The 14562-nt window shown below is 46.7% G+C and overlaps 1 protein-coding gene across 4 annotated transcripts in view; it reads left to right on the top strand.

Annotated features, from left to right (window-relative positions):
• The window catches only part of LOC140914687 (uncharacterized), a 147956-nt gene extending 133789 nt beyond the window's left edge, over positions 1–14167 (top strand). For all 4 annotated transcript variants that reach the window (XM_073353146.1, XM_078853785.1, XM_073353143.1 and 1 more), the window contains 3 exons: positions 9775–9978; positions 11361–11952; positions 13485–14167. In XM_073353146.1, the coding sequence (XP_073209247.1) occupies positions 11550–11952; positions 13485–14005 (924 nt within the window). In that variant the 5' untranslated portion in view covers positions 9775–9978; positions 11361–11549 and the 3' untranslated portion in view covers positions 14006–14167. The remainder of the gene's footprint in view (positions 1–9774; positions 9979–11360; positions 11953–13484) is intronic.
• The last annotated feature ends 395 nt before the right edge of the window (positions 14168–14562 follow it).

Below are 14562 nucleotides of genomic sequence, written 5' to 3'. Positions count from 1 at the left end.
GGTGCTCTCCTTCGGGAGGGAGGGTACTCTGTGATTTTCCTGCAGGAGACCCATACGGATCCGACCGCTGAAGATAGTTGGCAGCTGGAGTTGGGGGATAGGGTCTACTTTAGCCATTCCACGATTCGGCAGGCTGAAGTGGCGACCCTATTCTCCCCCAACCTACGGCCCGAGGTGCTAGGGGTTGCCGAGGCCGTGCAGGGTCGTCTGCTGCATCTCCGGGCCCGTATAGAGGGGCTCGTGGTTAACCTCATTAACGTCTATGCCCCGACATCGGGCCTGGAGCGGCTGCAATTCTATCAGCAGGCGTCCACCTTCCTCGGTACCTTAGATTCTCACGAGTGCCTGGTCCTGGGAGGGGATTTTAATACTACCCTCGAGGAGCGAGCCCGCTCGGGGACCGAGCAGTGCCGGGCCGCCACGGACACCCTCCAGGAGACAGTTGACCATCACTCCCTAATGGACATCCGGCGTGACCACCATCCGGATGACACGTCCACGTTCACCTTTGTCCGGGTGGAAGCCCATCGGTTGAGCCACTCCCGGTTGGACCGCATTTATCTATCACGCTTCCGTCTCTCACAAGCCCACTCCTCCAGCATTCGGCTGGCCCCATTTTCTGACCATCACCTAGCCACCATGACAGCCTCCCTCTGTGCGGAGAGGCCGGGGCCGGCCTATTGGCATTTTAACAACAGCCTGTTGGAGGATGGGGGCTCCGTGACGTCCTTCCAGGAATTCTGGCTGGCCTGGCAAGGGCAGCGGCGTGCCTTTCCCTTGGCGTGGCGATGGTGGGACCTAGGGAAGGTGCGCGTCCGGCTTTTCTGCCGTGACTACACCCGGGGCACCAGCTGACGGAGAAATGCGGCGATAGAGCGGTTGGAACGGGAGGTCTTAGAGCTGGAGAGGCGTCTGGCCACCAGCCCCAAAGACCCGCTCCTCTGCGGAGCGTGCTGGGAGAAGCGGGAGGAGCTCCGGGCCCTCGAAGACCATCAGGCCCGGGGCACCTTTGTTCGATCCCGCATCCATCTCCTTCGGGAGATGGATCGTGGCTCCCGCTTCTTCTATGCCCTGGAGAAAATGAAGGGGGCCAAAAAAGACATCACCTGCTCCCTACAGTCAGTGCAAGCGACCGAGACCGGCTAGAGTTGCCTCTCACTCTGGCCGAGTTCTCGGAAGCCCTCCATTGTATGCCCACCAATAAGTCTCCAGGCATGGACGGGCTGACCATGGAGTTCTACCGCGTGTTTTGGGACGTCCTCAGCCCAGACCTAGTCACTGTCTGGGCCGAGTCTCTGCAGAGCGGGGTCCTCCCTCTCTCGTGCAGACGAGCTGTGCTTGCCTTATTGCCGAAGAAGGGGGACCTCCGCGATTTACGAAATTGGCATCCCGTCTCGCTCCTCAGCACGGACTACAAAATCATAGTGAAAGCAATCTCGCTGTGGCTAGGGTCTGTGCTGGCGGACGTGATCTACCCAGACCAGACCTGCACCATCCCGGACCGCAGTATCTTTGATAACCTATTTCTGGTTCGGGACCTTTTGGAACTCGGGGTAGAGACGGTCTGTCGTTCGCCCTCCTGTCCCTAGATCAGGAGAAGGCGTTCGATAGGGTGGACCACGGGTACCTCCTGAGGACTCTGCAGGCGTTTGGCTTCGGACCCCAGTTTGTGGGTTTTCTCCGGGTGCTATACGCTTCCGCAGAGTGTCTGGTTAAGCTCAACTGGACCCTGACCTAACCAGTCAACTTTGGGCGAGGAGTACGGCAGCGGTGCCCCCTCTTGGGCCAGCTGTATGCTCTGGCGATCGAGCCCTTCCTCTGTCTCCTCCGCAGGAGGTAGACAGGGTTGGTGCTGCGGGAGCCGGAGCTGCGGCTGGTCCTGTCGGCATACGCTGATGACATGCTCCTCGTGATCCAGGACCCCGGCGACTTGGCGCGGGTGGAGGCTTGCCAGGCCCTCTATTCGGCAGCCTCCTCTGCCCGGGTCAACTGGGTCAAGAGCTCTGGCTTGGTGGTAGGAGACTGGCGGCAGGCGAGCTCCCTCCCACCCACGCTTCAGACCATCCGGTGGAGCGCGGGTCCGCTGCTGTACCTCGGTGTTTATCTTTCTGTCACGCATCCCTCTCTGCCGGAGAACTGGGAAAATTTAGAGGGCGGGGTGATAGAGCAGCTCCGGAAATGGATGGGACTACTACGATGTCTCTCCCTCCGAGGGAGAGCGCTGGTGCTTAATCAACTAATCCTGTCCATGCTCTGGTACCGGCTCAACACCCTGGTCCCGGACCCGGGTTTCCTGACCAACCTCTAGACATCGATTCTGGGGTTCTTTTGGTCAGGAACGCACTGGGCCCCTGTAGGGGTTCTTCATCTACCCCTGAAGGAAGGAGGACAGGGCCTGAAATGTCTACACACTCAGGTCCGTGTTTTCCGCCTCCAGGCCCTACAGAGGCTCCTCTATGGTGCAGGCAGTTCGGCATGGAGCACACTGGCGCACGCCATCCTGCGCCGCATCCGAGGGCTCCGATACGACCAGCAGCTCTTTTATCTCCATCGGGGAGGTCTTCTGCGAGACCTCTCTGGGCTGCCGGTCTTCTACCAGGACCTCCTCCGGACTTGGAAACTGTTTTTAACGACCAGGTCCGTGGCGGCCACCGAGGGGGTAGATCTCCTCGCAGAGCCCCTGCTACACAACCCCCAGCTCCGTGTGCAGGTGGCGGAGTCCCGCTCGGTGCGCCAGAGCTTGATCCTGGCAGAAGTCACGAGAGTCAGAGACCTCCTGGACTATGACCGGGGAGACTGGTTGGATCCCCTGATGCTCGCCTGGTGCATGGGGCTCTCCAGACCTTCTACCCCCCGGCGCGTATTTCAGGAGGTGAAGGCCGCTTTGCCACCCACTGCTTGAGCTTACCTCAACTGGGTCCTGCTCGAGGGCATGCCCCGCCCACCCTCTACCCCAGGCCCGCCGGACTTTTTAATTGGACCCTTGCCCCGCCGATCCAATCGACCCCCTTGCCCCTTCACTGAGAGCTGGCTGCATGAACTGCAGCCGGTACGCTTCCAAACCGCCCCAAGGAAACATCTATACATGCTCGCGCTCCACACCCTTCACGCCCTCACCCTAGTGTCCCGCCCCAACATAAAGTGGCGAGGCCTTCTGCCACCTTTGGAGGGTGAGCAGCCCCGGTGGGCCAGCCTATATTCCACCTTGGTTCCGAGGCCTATCGGGGACATCAGTTGGCGGCTCCTTCACGGAGCTTTGAGAACAGGCACGTACTTGGCGCGGTTCACCCCCATTCCAGATACTTTTTCCCTTTTGTGGTGTGAGGGAAACCCTGGCGCACATATATTTGGAGTGCGCCAGGCTGCAGCCCCTGTTCCAGCTCCTCACAAATTTCCTATTACATTTTTGGTTGCATTTTTCCCCTCACCTTTTTATTTATGCACTCCCCATCCGTGGCCTCACAAAGTTGCGGGGTCTCCTAGTTAACCTCCTCCTGGCCCTGGCTAAAACGGCCATCTATAAAACCAGAGAGAGGAGGTTGGTCGATGGAGTTTCCTGTGACTGTGGGGCTGTTTTCCGATCCTCGGTCCGTTCACGTATCCAGGCGGAGTTCCTCTGGGCGGCGTCCACCGACTCCCTTGATGCTTTTGAGGAGCGGTGGGCGCTGTCCGAGGTTCTCTGCTCGGTGTCCCCATCCGGATCCCTTTGTCTGACCCTTTGATTGGGGGAGAGAGTAAGGGGCCCCAGCCATTGCTGCTGCGCACACCACCACCTTAGAGGGGTCATTTCACACGTGGGTACGCATGCCCCATCTCCCCCCCCGGATTGTCCACCCCACAGCCTGCCCCTCTTGTTGGGTGCTTTCAGAGGAGGGAATTGTTGGTGACACTCGGGCGTGGCGCCAGGTAACTCGAGGGGGTGGAAGACCATGAGAGTCGATGAAGCCCCCTTGCTCTGGGCCCAGGCAAGCTTGAACACTTCCCTCCCCTGAAGCTAATGAAAAAACAGTTGTGATTGGTTGCTGTGTTACACATTGCATATGCTGCTGTTTTTACTTTGTAAGTGTGTTATGCAAAGAAAAAGATCTTTTGCTTCAAAAAAAAATTACTCTCCTATAGCCATCTGGCCCGACCCTGTCATAATATTTAATATGTATATATAATGAGAGGGTGAACTCATTTTTTCTTTTGAATGAGGATAAGTCAATGTTGCTAATTTTATATTTTCCCTGTCAAATAGTTCACACAATCTTTGCCTCTTTGCAGATATATTTTGAGCTACAGACACCCAGTTTTGTTCAAATCACATTTGCTTCACTAAAGCAGGAGGTGCAGATGAAACCAAAATTGTGGTATTTCCCGCCTTAGTCCTTTAGGCTCATTTCAAAGGAGCCAAAGGGAGTTGAAATTCAATGGAATTTGATCACTCATCTCTTTTAGGCTCTTCTGACGGTCCCAGCCTTTGGCCTGCTCTAAACTAGAAAAGGTTTGCCAGTGTAGCTATAACAGCAAATTCTCAGATGAAAGGGGTGATATCAGCACAGATTCCCCTGTAACGTGCAGCGTGAAGAACTGAAAACAAGCTCTTAAATCTGTGTATTCCACTTGCATTTTCTAGCCTACAGCAGCACAGGTTCATGTGCAATAATACGTCACACTTTCTGAGAACTATACACACTAATTAAGCCGTACAACACTCACGTGAGGTAGGTACCAATGTAATCCCCATTGTATGGGGAAACTGAGACTTAGGGCAATTAAAGTGATTTGCCCTACACCACAGAGGGTGTTACCGACAAAGCTGGAATTAGAGCTCAGGAATTTCTGGCTCCCAGTGCTGTATTCTAACCACTGGACCACACTTGTCTTTCCTACATAATGATTGTAAGTGCCTGTATTCCGCACTGTCCTCATCAGGCTCTGATCTTTTGTGATTCTCTTCTTGCCAGCATCCACTAATGCATTCAGGTATCTATATTCAAAGAGCTGCATGAAATTTTGCCATGCAATAGCATATAAGGGATAACATTCCGTACCCGCATACATAGAAGTCAATAGGATTTTAGTGTATGTGAATTTGACATGAGTAAAGGCTGCAGATGTGAGTTGGGTGGGGGAAAGTGGATACTTGTGAAGACATAATGTATCATTTCAGAGTGGTAGCCGTGTTAGTCTGTATCAGCAGAAAGAACGAGTACTTGTGGCAACTTAGAGACTAACAAATTTATTTGAGCATAAGCTTTCATGGGCTAAAGCCCACTTCATCAGATGCATGCAGTGGAAAATACAGTAGGAACACACACACACACACACACACACACACACAGAACATGAAAAAATGAGGGTTGCCATACCAACTCTTAACGAGACAAAGGGTCTTGTTAAGAGTTGGTATGGCAACCCCCATTTTTTCATGTTCTCTGTATATATACCTTCCTACTGTATTTTCCACTGCATGCATCTGATGAAGTGGGCTTTAGCCCATGAAAGCTTATGCTCAAATTTAGTCTCTAAGGTGCCACAAGTCCTCCTCATTCTTTCTAATGTATCATTTGTATTTATTTGCATAACAACTTGTTTTAGCTTATAGGGGGTTAAATGAACAGCGAGGCCCTGCTGCAGCATACCTGGTACACCCAAAAGTCCCATTGAAGTCAAGGAATGTGCATTTCGGCTATCAGATTAATCCTCTTCCCACTGAAGTATACTGCAAAACCCATGGTCTTCTGTGGGAGCAGGAGCCAGCCCATGAAGAAGTGGATAAGGATGGTGAGAAAACAGCTGCATGGGGCACCATTCAATTGCTGAGCACCCTCAACTCCTGTTGAAGTTATTGGGAATGTAAGGGGCTCAGCAATTTGTAGTCAGGCTCCATGATGAGTAAAGCAATAAAGTGCATAAGGGGATGTGGTGAAGTCGCACTACTGATGTTGTAGTGAGGGATGAGAAATGACTTCTCCTTTATATATTTGTCTCTCTCCAATCTGTTCTCTCTTTGAAAAAATAATTTGTACAGTTTTTTAATTTTTATTTTTAACATTGTTGAAATCCTCTCCTAATTTTTTTTTCAATTTTTAATGTATTCTCCTTTTATAAAAAACAGAACGTTAAATTGCAAAATTCTACATCAATGCAATATTAAATTTACAATTGTGGCTGCACAAAAATCAGGGCATTCAGAATAAAACTTCCCCTCTGCAGCCTTAACTTGGTCTGCCCAGAAGTCTAGAAAATAGCACAACTTCTACACAGCATGTTTGATGTATCCTTGTGGAGTTGCATAGCACATTGCGCCATCTCACATGGTGATGTGATGAAAGCCTCTAGCTGCATCAGAGTTTCAAAAGAATATTTCAGGTGCTCACCACCACCTGAATCCCTATGCGTTTCCTGTGCAAGTAACATCACAGTCTTAATGTGGTTGTGGGCTTTTTTAATATATATTAAATAATTTGATGCAGAAGAACAATTTCTAAATCTTGTCTCTCCCTTTGAAAGCTTACAGATTGCCACAGCTGGGAAATGACTGTCCTGGTTTGAGTGAGGAGACTCACCTTGCATCAGTCAGCCTTACAGTTTACGATGGCTTTCTCATGCTGCTTCCTTTATTTCTGCCCAAACCCCAACTACTGTAAACAGGTTTATGCAATCATGACCTGACGCTAAGTCAGTGTTTCTTTACATAGCTGTGGGTTGCATTTCCAAACAAACTAGGATGTGACTTAAAAAAAAACTTTTAAGATAGAGCGATTGGCTTCATAAGGTCACTTTATTCATTTCCTCCAAACACCACACTGTATATACAGTGTGTGCTCTGACCTCATCTGTTCATCATTACCTATTGCATTCCATAATTTCTTTGGTTCTTATGGCTAAGTTCTGTTGTATCAGTGTAATATCTGGTATGCCCTCTGTATGCTTCCTTTGCATGGGGTTATCATTTGCCCAATTGTCTCGTTTTTGAATGCCATGATCCTATTTCAGATAACTTCCCACTTACTCTTCTCCCTCTTTTAATGCCCCTTTTCTATGGCGTCAAATTCTGCTTTCAGTTACATTTGTGCCGACTCTTTGAACTTAATGCCTGGGTATGACAGAGCAGAATTTGACCCATTTTCATTGCACTTTGTTTCTTTGAAAGGAAGTAAAATCCTGAGAGGGGGGATGGATGTTACCGAAAAAAAAGACTCAGAAGATATGTGAACCACTGAACAAAAAGGGAATCAGAAAGACAAGAGGGAAATCATGATGGCTAAAGGGCAAAGTTCAAAGAGCTGTTCAAACCAAACAGATCTCTTTCAAAATTTGGAAATCTGACCCTAGTGACTCCAATAAACAGGAATATCAATTACAGGAGGCATTAAGTAAGAGGGAAGTTAGAAGGACCAGAATGGATTTCCAGGAGCAACTAGCTAAAGGTGTAAAAACAAACAAGAAATACTTTGACTATGTTAGAAGCAGGAAGCCTATGAAGAATCTATGGGTGCACTGAATCTCTAGGGATTAAAAGGAGCAATTCAGAAGATAAGGATGTTGAGGAGTTAAATTATTTCTTTCCATTAGACTTCACCATGGAGAAGATTGGGGAGATTCCTACCCTAGACCTGTATTTTTCTAGGATTAAAGTCAAGGTGCTCTTGGTGACTGAAATTTAAATATTAAAAGCTGAGCTGCTAATAAAAATATGCAGTCTCTTATTCAAAACAGCCACTGTTGCAGAAGATTGGATGGCAGTAAATGTTGTACCTTTCTTTTAAAAAGGCCGTAGGGTTGATCCAGGGAATTATAGACAGGTAAGGCTCATGTCTGTACCTGACATATAGATTGAAATTATAATTAAAAACAGAACGACAAAACACCTAGAAGATCATGATCTGAGAGAATCTCATCAGCATGGCTTCTGCATCGGAAAATTGTCTCCCTAATCTCTTTGAATCCTTTGAATGTGTCAGTAAATTAGTGGATAATGGCAAATCGTTGACTATTGAGATTTCTAAAAGGCTTTGACAAGGTCCTGCAGAACAGGCCACTAAAGAAGTTTAAGTGGTCGTGGGCTGAGAGGTGAAGTATTGTCATGGATCAAAAACTGTCTAGAAGAGAGGAGTCAAATGGCAAATTTTCATTATAGCAAAAGGCTAACAGCTAGGTCCTCCAACATTCTGGGCTAGATCCTATGTTATTTATTATAATTGTTAATGATCTAGAAAGGGAGCTGAGTAGTGAGGTAGCAAACTTTGCCGATGACACAAAGTTACTTCACTTAGTCAAGACCAGAGAGGACTGTGAGAAACTTCAGACGTGACAAGCTAGGTGAATAGGCAACTTGATGGGAAATGAAATACAGTGTTGATAAATGCAAAGTAATGCACATTGGAGGGAAAATTTTAACGACTCCTACATCTTAGAGGGTTCAAAATTATTAACTGTATCAACTCAGGAAAGAGATCTACCTGTCATTGTGGACAGCTCAATGAAAACCTCTGTTCAGTGTGCAGCCTCGGTCAAAAAAGCGAAGTATTAGAATTCCTAAGGAATGGGATGGTGAACAATACAGAGAATATTCTACTGTCTTTATATAAATCAGTGTGTAGCTACATCTGGAATAATGTGTGCAGGACTGGTCACACCATCTCAAAAAGGATATTTCAGAACTCAGTGTACAGAGAAGAGCGACAAAATGATTAAGGAGATAAAATAAACCTCTCCGACTGGAAAAATGGGATTATTGACTTCAGAAAGAAGATTAATAAGAAGGAAGGTGATAAAAGTATATACAATAATGAATGCGCCAGAAAAAGTAGATCAGGAATGTCTGTTCTCCCTGTCATATAACATAAGAACAAGGGGGCATTCAATTAAATTAAAGGGGGGTGGGTCAAAACCAGTAAAAGAAATGTACTTTTCACATAGTGTGTTATTAAACTATGGAACTCACTGCCCGAGGATGTCATTGAGGCCAAGAATTTAAGATTCCAAAAGCAATTGGACATGTATGTAGATACTAAGGAAGTCCCTCTGCCATGTACATTGGCCAAACCACACAGTCTCCTACACAAAAGAATAAATGGACACAAATCTGATGTCAAGAATTATAATGTTCAAAAACCAGTCGGAGAACACTTCAACCTCCCTGGACACTCAATTACAGACCTAAAAGTCATAATTATTCAACAAAAAAACTTCAAAAACAGACTCCAACAAGAAACAGCAGAACTAGAATTAATCTGCAAACTGGACACCATTAAATTAGGCTTGAATAAAGACTGGGAGTGGCTGAGTCATTACACTAACTAAAAACTATTTCCCCATGCTAATTTTCCCTCTGCTGTTATTCACACCTTGTCAACTGTTTGAAATGGGCCATCCTGATTATCACTACAAAAGTTTTTTTTCTCCTGCTGATAATAGCCCACCTTAATCGATCGGTCTCGTTAAGAGTTGGTATGGCAACCCCATTTTTTCATGTTCTCTGTATCTATATATATAATCTTCCTACTGTATTTTCCACTGCATGCATCTGATGAAGTGGGCTTTAGCCCATGAAAGCTTATGCTCAAATAAATTTGTTAGTCTCTAAGGTGCCACAAGTACTTCTCGTTCTTTCTAAGGAAGTCCAGAGTTATAATTCATTTTGATAAAAATTTTGAAAGGGATATTAAATCTCATGGTTTGGGGTTTAAACCATTCTCTGTTAGTGATCAGGAAGAGACCTACCGTTGGGGGCAGATTATCCTACATCTGCCTGTATTTTCCACTGAAATATCTCTGTTGCAGGCCACTGTCAGAGACAAGATAACCGACTAGATGGACAATGGATCTGATACAACCACGCAGTTCCTATGGTCCGAAGGAGTTGGGTGTAGGAAGACCTACATATAGGGCTCTCCAGTTTATTGGATCATCTGTTTATTGTATACACATTGGACATGAAGAGGATGATGGAATATTTCATGTCTATAGCAGCATCAAACAAAACAGGTAATTCCTAAAGTAACTTGCATTCAGATCTCTGCTCACTCATTTCTTCCTGTGAGTCTACCCTGGAATTATTTACAAACCCATGATGGAATGCTGAACATTTCCTTAAACAAAATATTTTTAAATTAACTGGATGATGATAAAATTGCTAGGACATCTAGGCTGGTATTTTCAAAATCATTTATGTGATGTTCCACAGTGGTTCTCAACTAGGCGTACGTATATTTCTTGGGGTGCGCACAAATCTTCCAGGGGGTACATCAACTCATCTAGACATTTGTCTAGTTGTACAACAGGTTTCATAAAAACACTAGCGAAGTCAGTACAAACTAAAATTTCATACAGACAATAACTTGTTTATACTGCTCTATATACTATACACTGAAATGTAAATACAATATTTATATTACAATTGATTTATTTGATAATTATATGGGAAAATGGGAAAATAAGCAATTTATCAGTAATAGTGTACTGTGACACTTTTTTGTATTTTTGTGTCTGATTTTATAAGTGAGTAGTTTTTAAGTGAGGTGAAACTTGGGAGAAGTCAAGACTTCTGAAAGGGGTACAGTAGTCTGCATAGGTTGAGAGCCACAGGCGTAACACAAATCCTGTTGAAAGTCTATGGGACTTGTGTTCTTAAGTCACATACATTCTTTTGAATATCCCACTCATTATGTGTAAGTGGGTTTTTTTCATTTTACTACTTCTAATAGAATTGGTGGCTGGGATGAACAAGTTTAACCTTGCAACATGCCTGGCTAGCTCAGTCAGTAGAGTATGTTTAGTTTAGTATGTTGCAAGTTTAAACTAAACTAAACACAAAACCATGATATGTAAAGTAACATATAAACAAGGAAAGAATTTAAGATGTAAGCAATACACAGCTAAAGAATCTCTCTTCTGTGTGTGGTTTATATCTTCTTCTTTGCCAAATTAAGAGCCATCTGGATTTTTAGGGGACAGCGTGACATTGTTTTGCTGACATTGATGTAGTATTTACAAAGACTGCGAAATATAATCATGGTCTTCCTGTTTTCTTAGCCTTGGTCTACACTAGGAGTTGAGGTCGAATTTAGCAGCATTAAATCAATTTAACCCTGCACCCGTCCACATGACAAAGCCCTTTTTTTCGACTTAAAGGGTTCTTAAAATCGATTTCCTTACTCCACCCCCAACGAGGGGATTAGCGCTGAAATCTGCCTTCCTGGGTCGAATTTGGGGTACTGTGGACACAATTAGATGGTATTGGCCTCCAGGAGCTATCCCAGAGTGCTCCATTGTGTCCGCTCTCGACAGCACTTTCAACTCAGATGCACTGGCCAGGTAGACAGGAAAAGGCCCGTGAATTTTTGAATTTCAATTTTCTGTTTGGCAAGCTGCAGGTGACCATGCAGAGCTCATCAGCGGAGGTGACCATGATGGAGTCCCAGAATCGCAAAAGAGCTCCAGCATGGACTGAACAGGAGGTACGGAATCTGATCGCTGTATGGAGAGAGGAATCCGTGCTATCAGAACTACGTTCCAGTTTTTGAAATGCCAAAACATTTGTCAAAATCTCCCAGGGCATGAAGGACAGAGGCCATAACAGGGACCCGAAGCAGTGCCGCATGAAACTTAAGGAGCTGAGGCAAGCCTACCAGAAAACCAGAGAGGTGAACGGCCGCTCCGCATTAGAGCCCAAAGCATGCCGCTTCTATGATGAGCTGCATGCCATTTTAGGGGGTTCAGCCACCACTACCCCAGCCATGTTGTTTGACTCCTTCAATGGAGATGGAGGCAATATGGAAGCAGGTTTTGGGGACGAGGAAGATGATGATGATGAGGTTGTAGATAGCTCACAGCAAGCAAGTGGAGAAACCGGTTTTCCCGACAGCCAGGAACTGTTTCTCACCCTGGACCTGGAGCCAGTACCCCCCGAACCCACCCAAGGCTGCCTCCCGGACCCGCCAGGTGGAGAAGGGACCTCTGGTGAGTGTACCTTTTAAAATACTATACATGGTTTAAAAGCAAGCATGTTTAACGATTAATTTGCCCTGGCATTTGCAGTTCTCCTGGATGTACTCCCAAAGCCTTTGCAAAAGGTTTCTGGGTAGGGCAGCCTTATTCCGTCCACCATGGTAGGACCCTTTACCACTCCAGACCAGTAGCACGTACTCGGGAATCATTGTAGAGCAAAGCATTGCGTTGTATGTTTGCTGGCATTCAAACAACATCCATTCTTTATCTCTCTGTGTTATCCTCAGGAGAGTGATATCATTCATGGTCACCTGGTTGAAATAGGGTGCTTTTCTTAAGGGGACATTCAGAGGTGCCCGTTCCTGCTGGGCTGTTTGCCTGTAGCTGAACAGAAATGTTCCCTGCTGTTAGCCACGTTAGCCCGGGGAGGGGGGAGGGATGAGGGGCTAGCCACGCTGTAGGGGGAGGCAAAATGCGACCTTGGAACGAAAACACATGTGCTATGTATGTAACGTTAACAGCAAGGTTTACCGTGAAAGAGTGTACCCATTGTTCTATAAAATGTGTTGTCATAAATATAAAGGGAAGGGTAAACCCCTTTGAAATCCTTCCTGGCCAGGGGAAAGCTCCTCTCACCTGTAAAGGGTTAAGAAGCTAAAGGTAACCTCGCTGGCACCTGACCAAAATGACCAATGAGGAGACAAGATACTTTCAAAAGCTGGGAGGAGGGAGAGAAACAAAGGGTCTGTGTGTCTGTCTGTATGCTGGTTTCTGCAGGGGATAGACCAGGAATGGAGTCTTAGAACTTTTAGTAAGTAATCTAGCTAGGTATGTGTTAGATTATGATTTCTTTAAATGGCTGAGAAAAGAATTGTGCTGAATAGAATAACTATTTCTGTCTGTGTATCTTTTTTGTAACTTAAGGTTTTGCCTAGAGGGGTTCTCTATGTTTTTGAATCTAATTACCCTGTAAGCTATCTACCATCCTGATTTTACAGGGGGGATTTCTTTATTTCTATTTACTTCTATTTTTATTAAAAGTCTTCTTGTAAGAAAACTGAATGCTTTTTTCATTGTTCTCAGATCCAAGGGTTTGGGTCTGTGGTCACCTATGCAAATTGGTGAGGCTTTTTATCCAACATTTCCCAGGAAAGGGGGGGTGCAAGTGTTGGGAGGATTGTTCATTGTTCTTAAGATCCAAGGGTCTGGGTCTGTAGTCACCTAGGCAAATTGGTGAGGCTTTTTACCAAACCTTGTCCAGGAAGTGGAGTGCAAGGTTTTGGGAAGTATTTTGGGGGGAAATACGCGTCCAAACAGCTCTTCCCCAGTAACCAGTATTAGTTTGGTGGTGGTAGCGGCCAATCCAAGGACGACGGGTGGAATATTTTGTACCTTGGGGAAGTTTTGACCTAAGCTGGTAAAGATAAGCTTAGGAGGTTTTTCATGCAGGTCCCCACATCTGTACCCTAGAGTTCAGAGTGGGGGAGGAACCTTGACATGTGTGCTTTTAAATACCACTGTCCCTTTTTTTTCCCCTCCACCAGCTGCATGTGTTTCAAGGATCACAGAATCTTCTCCTTCCCAGAGGCTAGCGAAGATTAGAAGGCGAAAAAAACGCACTCACGATGAAATGTTCTCTGAGCTCATGCTGTCCTCCCACACTGACAGAGCACAGACGAATGCGTGGAGGCAGACAATGTCAGAGTGCAGGAAAGCACAAAATGACCGGGAGGAGAGGTGGCAGGCTGAAGAGAGTAAGTGGAGGGCTGAAGAGAGGGCTGAAGCTGAAAGGTGGCAGCAGCGTGATGAGAGGAGGCAGGATTCAATGCTGCGGCTGCTGGAGGATCAAACCAATATGCTCCAGTGTATGGTTGAGCTGCAGGAAAGGCAGCAGGAGCACAGATCGCCGCTACAGCCCCTGTGTAACCAACCGCCCTCCTCCCCAAGTTCCATAGCCTCCACACCCAGACGCCCAAGAACGCGGTTGGGGGGCCTCCGGCCAACCAGCCACTCCACCCCAGAGGATAGCCCAAGCAACAGAAGGCTGGCATTCAATAAGTTTTAAAGTTTAAAACTTTTAAAGTGCTGTGTGGCCTTGTCCTTCCCTCTTCCACCACCCCTCCTGGTGCTTCTCTCTTCCACCACCCCTCCTGGGCTACCCTGGTAGTTATCCCCCTATTTGTGTGATGAATTAATAAAGAATGCATGAATGTGAAGCAACAATGACTTTATTGCCTCTGCAAGCAGTGATCCAAGGGAGGAGGGGAGGGTGGTTAGCTTACAGGGAAGTAGAGTGAACCAAGGTGGGCGGGGGTTTCATCAAGGAGAAACAAACAGAACTTTCACACCATAGCCTGGCCAGTCACGAAACTGGTTTTCAAAGCTTCTCTGATGGGCACCGCGCCCTCCTGTGCTCTTCGAACCGCCCTGGTGTCTGGCTGTGCGTAACCAGCAGCCAGGCGATTTGCCTCAACCTCCCACCCCGCCATAAACGTCTCCCCCTTGCTCTCACAGATATTGTGGAGCACACAGCAGGCAGTAATAACAGTGGGAATATTGGTTTCGCTGAGGTCTAAGCGAGTCAGTAAACTGCGCCAGCGCGCCTTTAAACATCCAAATGCA

Source organism: Lepidochelys kempii, chromosome 7 (assembly GCF_965140285.1).
Source record: "Lepidochelys kempii isolate rLepKem1 chromosome 7, rLepKem1.hap1, whole genome shotgun sequence".
In the NCBI taxonomy this organism is placed as follows: Eukaryota; Metazoa; Chordata; order Testudines; family Cheloniidae; genus Lepidochelys; species Lepidochelys kempii.
This window is presented reverse-complemented; position numbering and strand designations above follow the sequence as displayed.